General features: G+C 56.1%; 1 protein-coding gene across 3 annotated transcripts in view; it reads left to right on the top strand.

The window, feature by feature from the left end:
* Positions 1-884: 884 nt before the first annotated feature.
* The window catches only part of SLC23A1 (solute carrier family 23 member 1), a 15,303-nt gene continuing 3,839 nt past the window's right edge, over positions 885-12,348 (top strand). The window contains exons 1-16 of one of the 3 annotated variants that reach the window (XM_051843428.2): positions 886-1,032; positions 1,910-1,971; positions 2,539-2,673; positions 3,077-3,234; positions 3,854-3,942; positions 4,100-4,167; positions 4,328-4,509; positions 4,642-4,762; positions 4,969-5,125; positions 5,320-5,467; positions 5,857-5,962; positions 6,152-6,281; positions 6,374-6,517; positions 6,967-7,062; positions 9,596-9,862; positions 10,128-10,337. In XM_051843428.2, the coding sequence (XP_051699388.2) occupies positions 951-1,032; positions 1,910-1,971; positions 2,539-2,673; positions 3,077-3,234; positions 3,854-3,942; positions 4,100-4,167; positions 4,328-4,509; positions 4,642-4,762; positions 4,969-5,125; positions 5,320-5,467; positions 5,857-5,962; positions 6,152-6,281; positions 6,374-6,517; positions 6,967-7,062; positions 9,596-9,843 (1,926 nt within the window). In that variant the 5' untranslated portion in view covers positions 886-950 and the 3' untranslated portion in view covers positions 9,844-9,862; positions 10,128-10,337. Of the gene's footprint in view, positions 1,033-1,835; positions 1,972-2,538; positions 2,674-3,076; positions 3,235-3,853; positions 3,943-4,099; positions 4,168-4,327; positions 4,510-4,641; positions 4,763-4,968; positions 5,126-5,319; positions 5,468-5,856; positions 5,963-6,151; positions 6,282-6,373; positions 6,518-6,966; positions 7,063-9,595; positions 9,863-10,127; positions 10,338-12,348 lie in introns of those variants that run through there. The other 2 variants (XM_008255102.4, XM_051843429.2) reach the window with 2 other exon arrangements.

Raw genomic sequence — 12,348 nt, 5'->3', positions numbered from 1 at the left:
CACTCCCAGAGACACATCTCAGCCTCTGCCACTCACCTCTGCCCTCTGCCTCTGTCCCCGGCTGGGTATCTGCCTGGGACAGGGCAGGGCAGGGCAGGGTGGGACCAGCTGGGTTCAGTGCCTTGGCTCAGGGCTGCTCTCTCAGAAATGCTTTGGGCTCTGAGGCCCCACCTGGGTCTGGACCCCGAGTGGACACATGACAACTTGGCAGTTTTCTTTGTGTCTCTGATCTGCTGAAGCTGGGTGTGTGTGTGTGAGCATTAGTGAGTCAGTGTGTGTATGAATGTGTGTGAGTGTCAGTGTATGTGTATGACTGAGTGTGTGTGTACAGAACCACACTTTACTCCCCATTTGACATGCAGAAACCAAGGTTTAAAAAAGAGAGGCCAGGTCCCGGGACTTGGAGGGGTTTGGGGGGCACAGATGAGGGGCAGCAGGAACAGAGCCCCAGGCCGGCCCTAAGAAGCATAGTTTCCCTGGGTGTCCCCGCCCCTCACAGGGCATCACTTGTTCCAGGATGTGCCCGTGGCCCCTCCTACTCTGGCCTGCACCCCAGGAGAGAAGCCCTAGGCATGACGAGGAGGGTCAGGCCCAGGAGCCAGCTAAGCTCTGGGCAGCGACAGGAGTGGGGCTGGGCCTGGGTGCCCCTGCAGAGTGAGTTAGGCACTGCACCACTGTGTACACGCCTGTGGTTCCTTTTGTGGGACACACGCACTTCCAGGCCTTGTCTCTGTGTGTGTTGGGGGGGTTGAGAGTTGGCAAGGGGTGGGGCTCGGCGTCCACAGCCCCCTGGGGAGTGCAGGGCGGGAGGAAGGAGAGGGAGGTGCTGAGGAGTTGTCCAGGCTGGGAACTAGTCAGACGGCTTTGGGAGCCTGAGCGCAGGAGCCGTGAGGGACAGAAGAGGACAGACAGAGCAAGGGCTGGTGGCCGGACGGACTCGGGGCCGTGGCATGAAGCTGCTGCCCAGCTGGAGAGCGGTGCTGGCCGGGGGTCCCGAGGGCAGGGCCTGGCCATGGGCACAGCGACCCAGAAGTAGGTGGGCTGTCGGTCGGCTGGGGGTGGGGCGACCCAGACAGGAGCAGACCCGGGGCCTCAGCACAGATCCTAGCGGCCAAGGAGCCTCAGCTCCTCCGCCCCTCCCCATTTCCCCCTGTCCACAGCCCTTGGGCCTGCCAGAAGGGCCGGGCACTGGCCTGGCTGCCTGGGCTGTGTAACAAGGGCCCCAAGTTGTTTTGTACTGGGTCCCAGCTGGGAGGGGCACAGGCCAGGCGGGCCAGCCTAGGCAGCTCTGTGTGCAGAGGCCTCTCTGTCCCCGGCCTCGGGGACCTGGAAGACCCCGGGGGATGGTGTAGGGGAGACCATTCAGGTCGATCTGCATTTGAGGACTGGTTTGCTAAACCTCGCTGCTTGTGTGGCCTTGGTCGAACCCTGCCTCTGGAATGTGTCTCGTGGCTGTGGCAGGAGTTACCAGCACCCAGCACCAGGGGCTGCCCACAACAATGCCTGTGTGTTCCTGGCAGTGGTGATCAGTCCTCAATAAGGAGAATGGCTATACAGATGAAGATAACGATCAGCTTGTCATCGATAATTGGGAATGGCCTCTGCCAGGGAGTCACATACCCAGCACCCCTGTTCCCATTTGCTTTGCTGTTACCTCACCCGGGGCTTGGCAAACGTTCAAGACTGTCCCTTCCTCACCCCTTGGAAAACAAAGCAGGTCCCGCGGCCAGGTGGGGGCCAGGACAGGAGTGCTCTGGAGACAACCGTGGCGGAGGCCGGGTGGCCAGGGTTAATACCTCACCTTTCGCAATCCCGAGCTGGGGATCTGGTTACAGATTTACTTCGAACAATGTCTGATGTGTGGAGTAAAGTCCTCCTCGGCCTTTGCAAAGTCGTCCCTTCTCCCCAGGAGCCCCTCCGAGCAGTGCTCCAAACATGAGCGCCCAGCAGGACGCCGCGGGTCAGCCACAGGTGCTGCGGGATGGGGGGAGCAGGGTGGGGGCTGCAGGGGCTGTCAGGCCTGCTCGAGAGGGCAGACAAAGCTCTGCTGAACTTGACAGTGACTGTCCCAAGCTGAGTGTGGCCTCTGGGGGGTGGGGGGGTGGCTGTGTGTGGAGGATTGGCGGTGAATGAGCTTCGGCTTCGGGACTGGCTGACTCCAGCTAGTGGGGACAGGTGGGGTCCAGCCTCCCCAGCAATACTCCAAGGACCTCCAGTGGCAGAAGTGAGGACCAGGGTAGGCACCTCTCCTGGTGCCCCCAGGTGCTCTGAATTAGGGACCCAGTCCCCCTGGCTAAAATGTCCTAGTTCTGAGGGCTCTAGGAGCCAGCACATTGGACTCACCCCTGCCAGAAGCAATATGAGGTGGGAGCCAGGTGAGGCCAGGGTGAATGATGACTGGCCACATGGACTGTGGGGGGTCAGGGGGGACCCCAGGCTCAGACCCCTGCTGAGCTGCTGCCTGGCTTATTTGGGGCAGAATGGGCTTTGCCTGTCCTCACCTCTCCACCCTTATCCACTCCTCTCTGCTGCCCCCAGCATGCGGCCCGGGGCTCAGCAGAGGCTCCCCCAGCGGACCCCCGGGTGTCCCTGCCCACACAGCCCAAGTTTGACATGTTGTACAAGATTGAGGACACGCCGCCTTGGTACCTGTGCATTCTTCTAGGCTTCCAGGTGAGCCTCGCCAGGGTCTCCCCTACCCCTACTCCGCACACTCCCCAAGGATCCCAGCCCCATCCTGGTCAAGGTTATCTCAGGCAACAGGAAGTGTAACCTTAGGTCAGCACAGTGGCTGTCCCCAGGCAGGGGTGGGAAAGGAGCCTGAGAGCTTGGGAGCAGGTGACAGGGGCCAGGAGCCCCTGCAGGAAGCCATGCCTGCCACCTGGGGGCGGGGGGTGGTGGTAGTTAGTGGCCCAGAGAAAGGAGTGCCTGGTACACGCGGGGAATGCCTTGCGTGGGGTGGCCGTCCTGCACGGGCACGCGGCCAGGGCAGCAGGGCAGGCAGGTGCCTGGTTCGTGGCAAGCTCCGCGGGGGCCCTGCCTCACGCCCCGCGCGCCCGGCCTCCTCCTGCCCCAGCATTACCTGACATGCTTCAGCGGCACCATCGCCGTGCCCTTCCTCCTGGCCGAGGCACTGTGTGTGGGCCAGGACCAGTACATGGTCAGTCAGCTCATCGGCACCATCTTCGTGTGCGTTGGCATCACCACCCTCTTGCAGACCACGCTGGGAATCCGGTAAGTCCCCCCGACTGCGCACGCACACATACACGCTTGCGCACTATGCACCATGCAGCGGGACTAGGTGGGCCCTCTTGGAACCACAGCGCTCTCTGCGCCCCACCTGCTCCTGCAGCTCCCAGGCCAGCCTTAACGGCAGTGGGCAGCTGAGCTGCTACCCTGGTCCCCTGGATTTAGCGGCCTGCCCGGGCGCCCCACAAGGACGAGGAGTCTGTGGGTTTAAGTGAATGTGCCCTGGCTGGGTTCTGCTAAGCCCTGCCCTGCACAGTCAGCACCACCGCTTCCCAGCCCAAATGGCTCAGGAGGTCCTGTTCCGGCCTCCCCCAGGTATGTGTAGCCCCAGGCCTGGGTGGCAGGGATGGTGGTTTGAGTGGCGGGGGATAAGGGCCAGGGGACAGGTTGCCCAATGCCAGAGCTGTGCACCACAGTGCACAGAGGAAAGGAAGCGGGTGTTGAGCTGATGTTCTTTCCCCCTTGGGCCCAGAAGACATTAGACGCGGCTGCCTGGGGCCTCACGACTTGCCGGCGCCCTGCCTTACCCTACCCTGTCCTTTTGTGCCTCTGTCCCCATCTCCCTGCCTCTCTCCGTAATCCTCCTCCACCCCCCTACCCCCAGGCTGCCACTGTTCCAGGCCAGTGCGTTTGCATTTCTGGTTCCAGCCAAAGCCATCCTCTCCCTGGAAAGATGGAAGTGTCCCCCGGAAGGTGGGCACCCTGCTGGGGTCTGTGCTGGAGGAGAGGGGCCCCCAGGGGCCTGGAGGTCTGGGCACCTGTCCCAAGCTCAGGCCCTGGGCGCATTCATGGCAGCGTCTTCTCTGCCTCTGTCTCGGTGTCCTGTGAGTGTCCCTGTCTCTGCCCCCAGAGGAGATCTACGGTAACTGGAGTCTGCCTCTGAACACCTCCCATATCTGGCACCCACGGATGCGAGAGGTGGGTTTGCACGTGAGGTCGAAGAGGCTGGAACTGGAGGAGGGAGCAAGGGCCACTGTTGAGTTGAGGGGTTCAAGGAGGTTGTCCACAAACTTCATCCTGCTAGCGGTGGCATCATGGCCTTTACATAGTGACTTATAGCTGATCTTTGCCCCTCCAGATCCAAGGTGCAATCATGGTGTCCAGTGTGGTGGAGGTGGTGATCGGACTGCTGGGACTGCCTGGGGCCCTGCTCAGCTACATCGGGCCTCTCACGGTCACCCCCACTGTCTCCCTCATTGGCCTGTCAGTCTTCCAAACAGCCGGTGAACGGGCTGGCTCCCATTGGGGCATCTCAGCTTGGTGAGCAGGCACCAGGCCTGACCCCTGCCCAACCCCAGGCCCCATACCCATACCCGCTTCATGTCCTGACCCCTCATTTCTGGCCCCAGCCTGACCTACCAGCCACCTCCTCCTTGTGCCTCTGCTCCCCAGCGCCATTCTCCTGATCGTCCTCTTCTCCCAGTACCTGCGCAACTTCGCGTTGCTGCTGCCCGTGTACCGCTGGGGCAAGGGCTTCACTCTCTTTCGCATCCAGATCTTCAAGATGTTTCCTGTAAGGACCTGGCTGGTGGTTGGGGCTGGACCTGGGCCGGGGACCAAGGTGGGGCAAGGGCGAGGGACAGCATTGGAGTGAGAGGCAGCCGGAGATGCTGTCCCAGCTGGGGCTGGGGCTGGGGCTGGGCTGGGGGCGAAGCAGGAGCTGGTGACCCTGGACCAAAGCCTCCAGTGCCTTCAGTGCCGCCTCTCGCCCCGCTTCAGATTGTGTTGGCCATCATGACGGTGTGGCTGCTTTGTTATATCCTCACCATCACGAATGTGCTGCCCAGAGACTCCACGGCCTATGGCTTCCAGGCACGGACTGACGCCCGTGGGGAGATCATGGCTATTGCACCCTGGATCCGCCTCCCCTACCCTTGTGAGCAACCCCACTTGGGCCCCTCTGCCTCTCTCTGAGTCTACCTGTGAGACCCCTGGTGCCCCACTGGAGCTGCGTGTGACCCTCATAGCCTCCCCCGGTGATGCCTCCCCCCACCCCACCCCCGTGCCCTGCCCATCCCCCACCCCCTGCACTCTCCTTGCTCTTCAGCCTCCTGTCTTCCCCCGACCCAGGTCAGTGGGGCCTGCCCACAGTGACTGTGGCTGCTGTCTTGGGAATGTTCAGTGCCACCTTGGCAGGCATCATCGAATCCATTGGAGATTATTACGCTTGCGCCCGGCTGGCTGGTGCGCCGCCCCCTCCGGTACATGCCATCAACAGGTGTGCCACCTGCCCCCTCACTGTTGGAGCCGCTCAGGCAGCAAATGAGGGAAGGGGTTGAGTCCCAGAGGCGCAGACGCGGCCAAGTTCCTAGCACTCCCCAGACCTCATTTTCTTGGCTTATGTAATGGGGATGCTCTCTGACTCACTCTGGCTGCTGGGAGGAGCTGAGACTGACAGGCTCCCCCGCCCAGTCTTGCCTGCTCTTCTGGGATCTGCTGATAACCATCCTGAGGCCGGGCTGTCATTATCCCTATTTTATAGATAAGGATATTGAAGTCTAGAACTATCCAAGGGAGTAGGCGCCTGGCTCCCAGACTCACCTCTGGCCCGGCAGTGGCTGTGGGCACCAGCCACGGTGATGCCTACTCACCCATCCCTCCTTACAGGGGTATCTTCACCGAAGGTGTCTGTTGCATTATCGCGGGGCTGCTGGGTACGGGCAATGGGTCCACTTCGTCCAGCCCCAACATCGGCGTCCTGGGGATTACCAAGGTGCGGCCGGGAGCCTGGGTGGCACACAGCTTCTGCCCCCATTCCGTGGGCCACAGGCCTTGTCCCAGCCTAGCCTTACCCTGTCTTTGTGGGGGAGGTCTCGCCCCTACACCCAGGCCCCCCACCCCTGGAACAAAGCCCGCGTGTGCCTGGTCCTGGCTGTAGCCCTGGCTCCCCCATGCCCCACAGGTGGGCAGCCGGCGCGTGGTACAGTTCGGCGCTGGTATCATGCTGATCCTGGGCATCATTGGCAAGTTCACGGCCCTCTTTGCCTCGCTCCCTGACCCCATCCTGGGGGGTATGTTCTGCACCCTCTTCGGTGAGTGCCAGGCATGGGTCCGGGCACGACGCAGGAGGCGGGACGCTCGTGCTGTGCCCACCAGGCCGCTATCAGCTCCTATGTGCCTGCAGGCATGATTACCGCCGTGGGCCTGTCCAACCTGCAGTTCGTGGATATGAACTCCTCCCGCAACCTCTTCGTGCTCGGATTTTCCATCTTCTTCGGGCTCACACTGCCCAATTACCTGGATTCCAACCCCGGAGCCATCAACACAGGTGCCTCCTGCTGTTGGCTGTCTCCAGAGTTGGGATGGGTACTTGGAAACTTTTAAAGGCTCCACCTAGCTGGCGCCACCAATCCCTGCGTCTCTGGGTGTCAGGCCCTTGAGGGGCTCACTGGGCGCTGTCCTCGACTGAGGCGCTTTCTGTGGAGGGGGACTGAGCGCTTGTATGTGTGCTCCTTTCATTTTCCAAGTTATCACGCCCATTTTGCAGGTGGGGAGCATGAGACTCAGAGAAATGAGGTGATTTGTCTCAGGTCAACCAGCAGGACTAGGAGCTGGATCCCGATGGGAGAGAGGGATAGAGACAGGCTTGAAAGCCAGAGCTGGGAACCAATTCAGTGCCGGGACTGACCAGGAAGCAGCAGGCTGCACCGGTGGGATGTCTGAGCGCTGCCTTCCAGATGGGGCCGTGGCACCCACCAGCCCTTGGCCTTCCCACAGGCATTACTGAAGTGGACCAGATTCTTACTGTGCTGCTGACCACGGAGATGTTTGTGGGCGGGAGCATTGCTTTCATACTGGACAACACGGTACCAGGTACGAGTCAGTCCTGGGAGGGCAACCCAGAACTAGGCTGGACTCCTATGTACTCCACCAGATGGCCTGAGCTGGAGCTCTGGCCAGATCCTGTGTGATCCTGGCCCTGGAGGGAGGGACCCAGGCCCAGACATGCATGGTAGTTCTTGAAGGGAGAGGTCAGGAGTCAGTTCTGGGTCCTGTGAGTTCTTTATTCATGATAGTCCCTGGGCTGAAGGGTTCTTTGGTGTCTTACTGTAGGACAGGTAGAAATGGAGAACGTGTGTGGGTACAAGGCACTGCAGACATCAGCAGCCGGCCACACTGGCAGGCAGAAAGGCTGCAACACTTCCCTCTGCTATCAGCAGTCTTTGCAGGGACAGGAAGGGAACTTGGTGGCATCCCAGAGAACCCTCTTGCTAATATATATGGAGGTACTTCAAAAAGTGCATGCAAAATAGAATTTAAAAAAGCAAGTTCATCTTCATGCAAAAAAATGTTGAAATTCATAGTTTTATCATAATACATTTTCCATGAACTCTTTGAGGACCTCTGGTGTATGTGCCCAATAAATGTTATCAGGTGCTCGTAATAAGTTATCATTTACTGAACACTTAATATGGGCCAAGTATGGAGCTTGCGAAGATACTCATTTCACCTTCAAAAACTATGGCCACAAAGTGATACGTCACAAAATTAAAATGTTGCAATTCTAGGTCCTGAACATCCTGCCTAGGCAGGTAACAAACCCTGTCCCAGCCACTGCACCTCACTGCCTCTGTAGGAGGGGTTCAGGAGGCTGGAGAAGGTTCTGGAGAGATAGGAGTTAATGCCTACATCCGTGTAAGGACACAGGGATGGAAGTGGCAGGATGATGGCCCTCCATCCCAGCCACTGACCAGCCTGAGCACAGCCACAGGTTCTGCCCACATCCCTCTCTCTCTGAAGACACCAGAGCGCTTGTGTTCAGCATAGGAGTCAGAGGCTGGGCACAGCCGGGCCAGGGGAGGGGAGGGTCAGGGCTCACCTGGGGATTTTTAGGTAGACTCAGAGGGGGTCCCAAGGGGCAGCTGTCCTTTGGATATTTGAGAACTCAACCATGGTACCCAGTCATTCCCATTTAGAGGTAGCTGGGCTGTAGTTTGGAGCAGCTCACCCCCCATCTCCTGATAGCCAAGTGGCAGCCTCCAGGCCTAGAGCATCCGAGGCCATCTGGGTGGGGCCGAATTCATTTTGGTGCACAGAACTTTTGAAATCCTTTTCATACTATACATTTTATATGGAATCTTTGAAGACTGCATATGGGTTACACCACATAATCAGTAGTCCTAAGCAGCTTGGAGTGGTTGAGTCACTCGCCTATGGTCACACGAGCCGGATTCAAACCCAGGTCTGGCTGGCTGTGAATGTAGTTCTTAGCTGTGGAATAGCACAGCTTCCTTCCACCCTTAATTTGCTGATGGGCCACTCTGCCCTTGCTCTCTCCTTACTGAGCCACAGCCCACCCAGAAAGGACAGTTTAGTTGAGCAAATGCTGGTGGAGCTTTACCAGTCTGTCCCTAAATTAGACCCAGTGGAGGATCCACAAAAGTGTAAGTCTGTTTTTAAGGAACTCCTGGCATGAGACAAAGTAAAACGGGATTTACGTTAGGAATAAAACCAGCAAGCCTAAGCTGGGGTCATCTGAAAGGCTTCCTGGATGGGGGACACTGGAGGGTGGGGGTGAGGGGGTGCTTGGAGAAACACAGGAAGTGTGTAGTGCAGGTGAGGTTGGGGAGGGAGCTCAAGTTGGCTGTTGTGTGGTCCTGACAGTGGTGGGAGGGTAATTAGACACCAAGTGCATAGTCTGTGCTACGCCCTCAGCTTTTGCATCCATCTGCCCACCTGTGCCGTGTGCAGCCGGGCCTGCTCAGACGGTGCCTTCTCTGAGACTCTGGGGCACATTGGGGCCCATGGAAATCCCTCACTTCTTCCATCAGATTTATTGTCACAGCCTCTGTCAGTCCCAGCCCTGAGAGAACCTGGACTCTCATGTGCTGCCCCCCCCCCCAAGGGACAATCCTATTTGTAAAAATCTCTCAGTGTGTCCTTACCCTCAAAGATTGATCTTCCAAGGTTTATATTATAAAACATGAGTTTATCCCCCAAATGTGGAACCATAATAGTGAAGATTAATATGGATTCCGGTGTTGCAAAGAATTCTTGCCCAGCCCCAGAGCATAATCCCCACTGCTCGGTTCTCATGGCCCAGCACACACCTGCAGACGGATCCTGCACTGTCCTGTTTCTCCATCTTACCTAAGTTTTGTCTAACAGTGCCTGTCAGAGGTATGGTTCTGAAGAAAGGACATGAAATTAAAGTGTTCCACACAGAGCTTGGCACACTGTAGTTATATAGTAAAGACTGACTGGTATCCTCCAGGGTTCCCTGAAGCTCTGGCAAAGGCAGCTCAGAAATCAGATGCACTTTTTAGGACCAGCTGGTACTTCCTTCCAGAACTGTGCCTGCCGATTAGGATACGGACTGGCTAATGACCCCACTGTCCTTCTCCAGGGAGCCCAGAGGAACGAGGTCTGATACAGTGGAAAGCTGGGGCCCATGCCAACAGTGAGACGTCTGCCAGCCTCAAGAGCTATGACTTCCCCATTGGGATGGGCACAGTAAAAAGGATTGCTTTTCTGAGATACATTCCTATCTGCCCAGTCTTCAAAGGATTTTCTCCAAGGTCAAAAGATCAACATTCAGTTCCAGAAGATACTCCCAGAAACACAGAAAGTGGGTCTGTGTGCACCAAGGTCTGAAACACTACTTCCAGGAAAGGTAGGCTTTCTTGGGCTGTTGTTTAAGGGTTAAATAGCCAAAACACTCTTCTGTTTTAGCCAAAGGAAAACCTGAACTGGCAGTTTCCTCTTTGTGACCTTTTGGCATGTCCTCAGGGGGAAGGTGGACTGTGTGCAAGCAAAATAAGCATACGGGTTCTGGGTAGAAGTCCTTGACTTCATATAGTGAGAACAGAACTTCCTGATGGGATGGGCCACTGAGAGGTTGTAAGTACGCTGAGATACTGATCCCTTCGGTCTTCCAGGTACCCCTCGGCAGAACCCAGGCCAGCTGGAGGCCCTGGCCTAGTCACTGCAGCCACAGGCAACTTCAGCTTTGCACTCCAGTAGGCTAAACAAATACCACTTTGATATCTGCCATGGCAGAAGCTGAGAAGTAATGACACAGCAAAAATCCTCATACACGCTGCCTTGTTTCAACAGCGGTCATAAAATTAAAATCCTCTCAAACAGGATGGATGGCTTGAGTTACCTTAAAACTATACCAGCAGCGGTCTTACTCTTTTGTCCCCAGGGCTTCAAAACGGATGGGCAGCTAATGCGCTGCAGCTTCCCTTTCTCCATCTGTAATACAGATGCCTGGCTTCCTAGTTAAACATTGAAGTGCTGTCACTGTGCCTGTCCCCTCAGAGGCAAAAGTGCAAACCAAAAAAGAATTTTGCCTAGGCTCTATTAGTAATAACCACAGCAATCAGCAATCACTTAAACAGGACTTTCTGTGTGCCAGGACTGCTGCAAGAGCCTGATGGATATTAACCCATCCCACAATGCAGAGATCCAGAGACAGAGTAGAGGTTGAGTACCCTTCTATGAAATGCTTCAGACCAGAAGTATTTCAGATTTCAGAGCTTTTTGGATTCTGGAATATTTGCATAGCCGAGCATCCCTAATATCAAAATCTGATGTCTAGAACTTTTTAAGCAGCATGTCAGCACTCAAGATTTCTGGCTTCATTTCTGTTTTTGTACTGTGGACACCCAATCTTCCCATTTTATAGAGGTGGCAGCAAAGGCACAAAGGTTAAGTGACGTGCTTGTGACCAATGGGGTCACATCCAGGAAATGTGACTTGAGTTCCTCCTCTTAATCTCCAATTATACTGCACCACAGTAATTTGGCTGTGTGCAGAAATAAACTCATTTGCCTCTTTCTGATTTCATAAAGAAAGGATTTGTAAGTTTTATAAACAGGGCAGTTTGCTATGCCACTTGTAGGACTGTCAGAGAACAGAGGGACTGACTGCTCGTATCACAGATCCAAGAAGAGTAAGAGTCAAGCATGGCTGTCTCTGCCTTAGGGCCTCTTTATTTATTTTAAAGATTTATTTTATTTATTTGAAAGAGTTAGAGAGAAAGGTGGAGCCAGAGAGAGAGAGAGAGAGAGAGAGAGAGAGAGAGAGAGGTCTTCCATCTGCTGGTTCACTCCACAAATGACCGCAACAGCTAGAGTTGAGCTGATCTGAAGCCAGGAGCCAGGAGCTTCTTCTGTGTCTCCACGCGGGTGCAGGAGCCCAAGGACTTGGGCCATCTTCTACTGCTTTCCCAGCCCATAGCAGACAGCTGGATCAACAGTGCAACAGCTGGGACTTGAACCTGTGCTCATTTGGGATGCCAGCACTGCAGGCTGGGGCTTTAACCTGCTGCATCACGGCTCCATTAGGGCCTCTTTAAAAACCCACCTATTTATTAGTCTGCTAAGGCAGTTACTAAAAATCACCAGGGCACAGGTGTCCTTGACTCCCCACAAAGAACCTGAGCCAATGACAGGTGTTGTGGGTTAAGCCATCTGCATCCCTTCTTTGAGTGCTGCTGAGTTTCAGAAAGTCCACTTCCAATCCAGGTTTTTGTGTGGCAGCACACGATGGCTCCAAAGAGGGCCCCAAATGCCCATGTAGGAGATCTGGACAGAGTTCTGGGCTCCTGGCTCTGGCCTGGCCCATCTCTGGCTGTTGCAGGCATTTGGGAAGTAAATTAGTATAGAAACTCTCAGGGCTGGTGCTGTGGCACAGTAGGTTAATCCTCTGCCTGTGGCACCGGCATCCCATGTGGGCGCTGGTTCTAGTCCAGGCTGCCCCTCTTCCAATCCAGCTCTCTGCTGTGGCCTGGGATAGCACTATAAGGTGCCATGTGGGCCCCTGTACCCACATGGGAGACCGGGAGGAAGCACCTGGCTCCTGGCTTTGGATTGGTGCAGCTCCGGCCGTTGCAGCCACCTGGAGAGTGAACCAACGGAAGGAAGACCTCTCTCTCTGTCTCTCCCTCTCACTGTTTATAACTCTACCTCCCAAATAAATAAAATCTTAAAAAACAAAACAAACAAACAAACAAGAGCCATGACTGACTACATGGTCTTCTTAACTTTCTTTGGCCCAATGAACCCAAGAAAACACCTTGTAAAGGGCACAAACCAACAGATTATACTAGGCCAGGGCATGATATTGGTCAGCCTCAAACTCTCTTAACATGGC

The sequence above is a fragment of the Oryctolagus cuniculus genome, chromosome 6 (genome assembly GCF_964237555.1).
Source record: "Oryctolagus cuniculus chromosome 6, mOryCun1.1, whole genome shotgun sequence".
Lineage (NCBI taxonomy): Eukaryota > Metazoa > Chordata > Mammalia > Lagomorpha > Leporidae > Oryctolagus > Oryctolagus cuniculus.
Note: the sequence above shows the minus strand (reverse complement) of the source record. Positions and strands in the feature narration are given on the sequence as shown.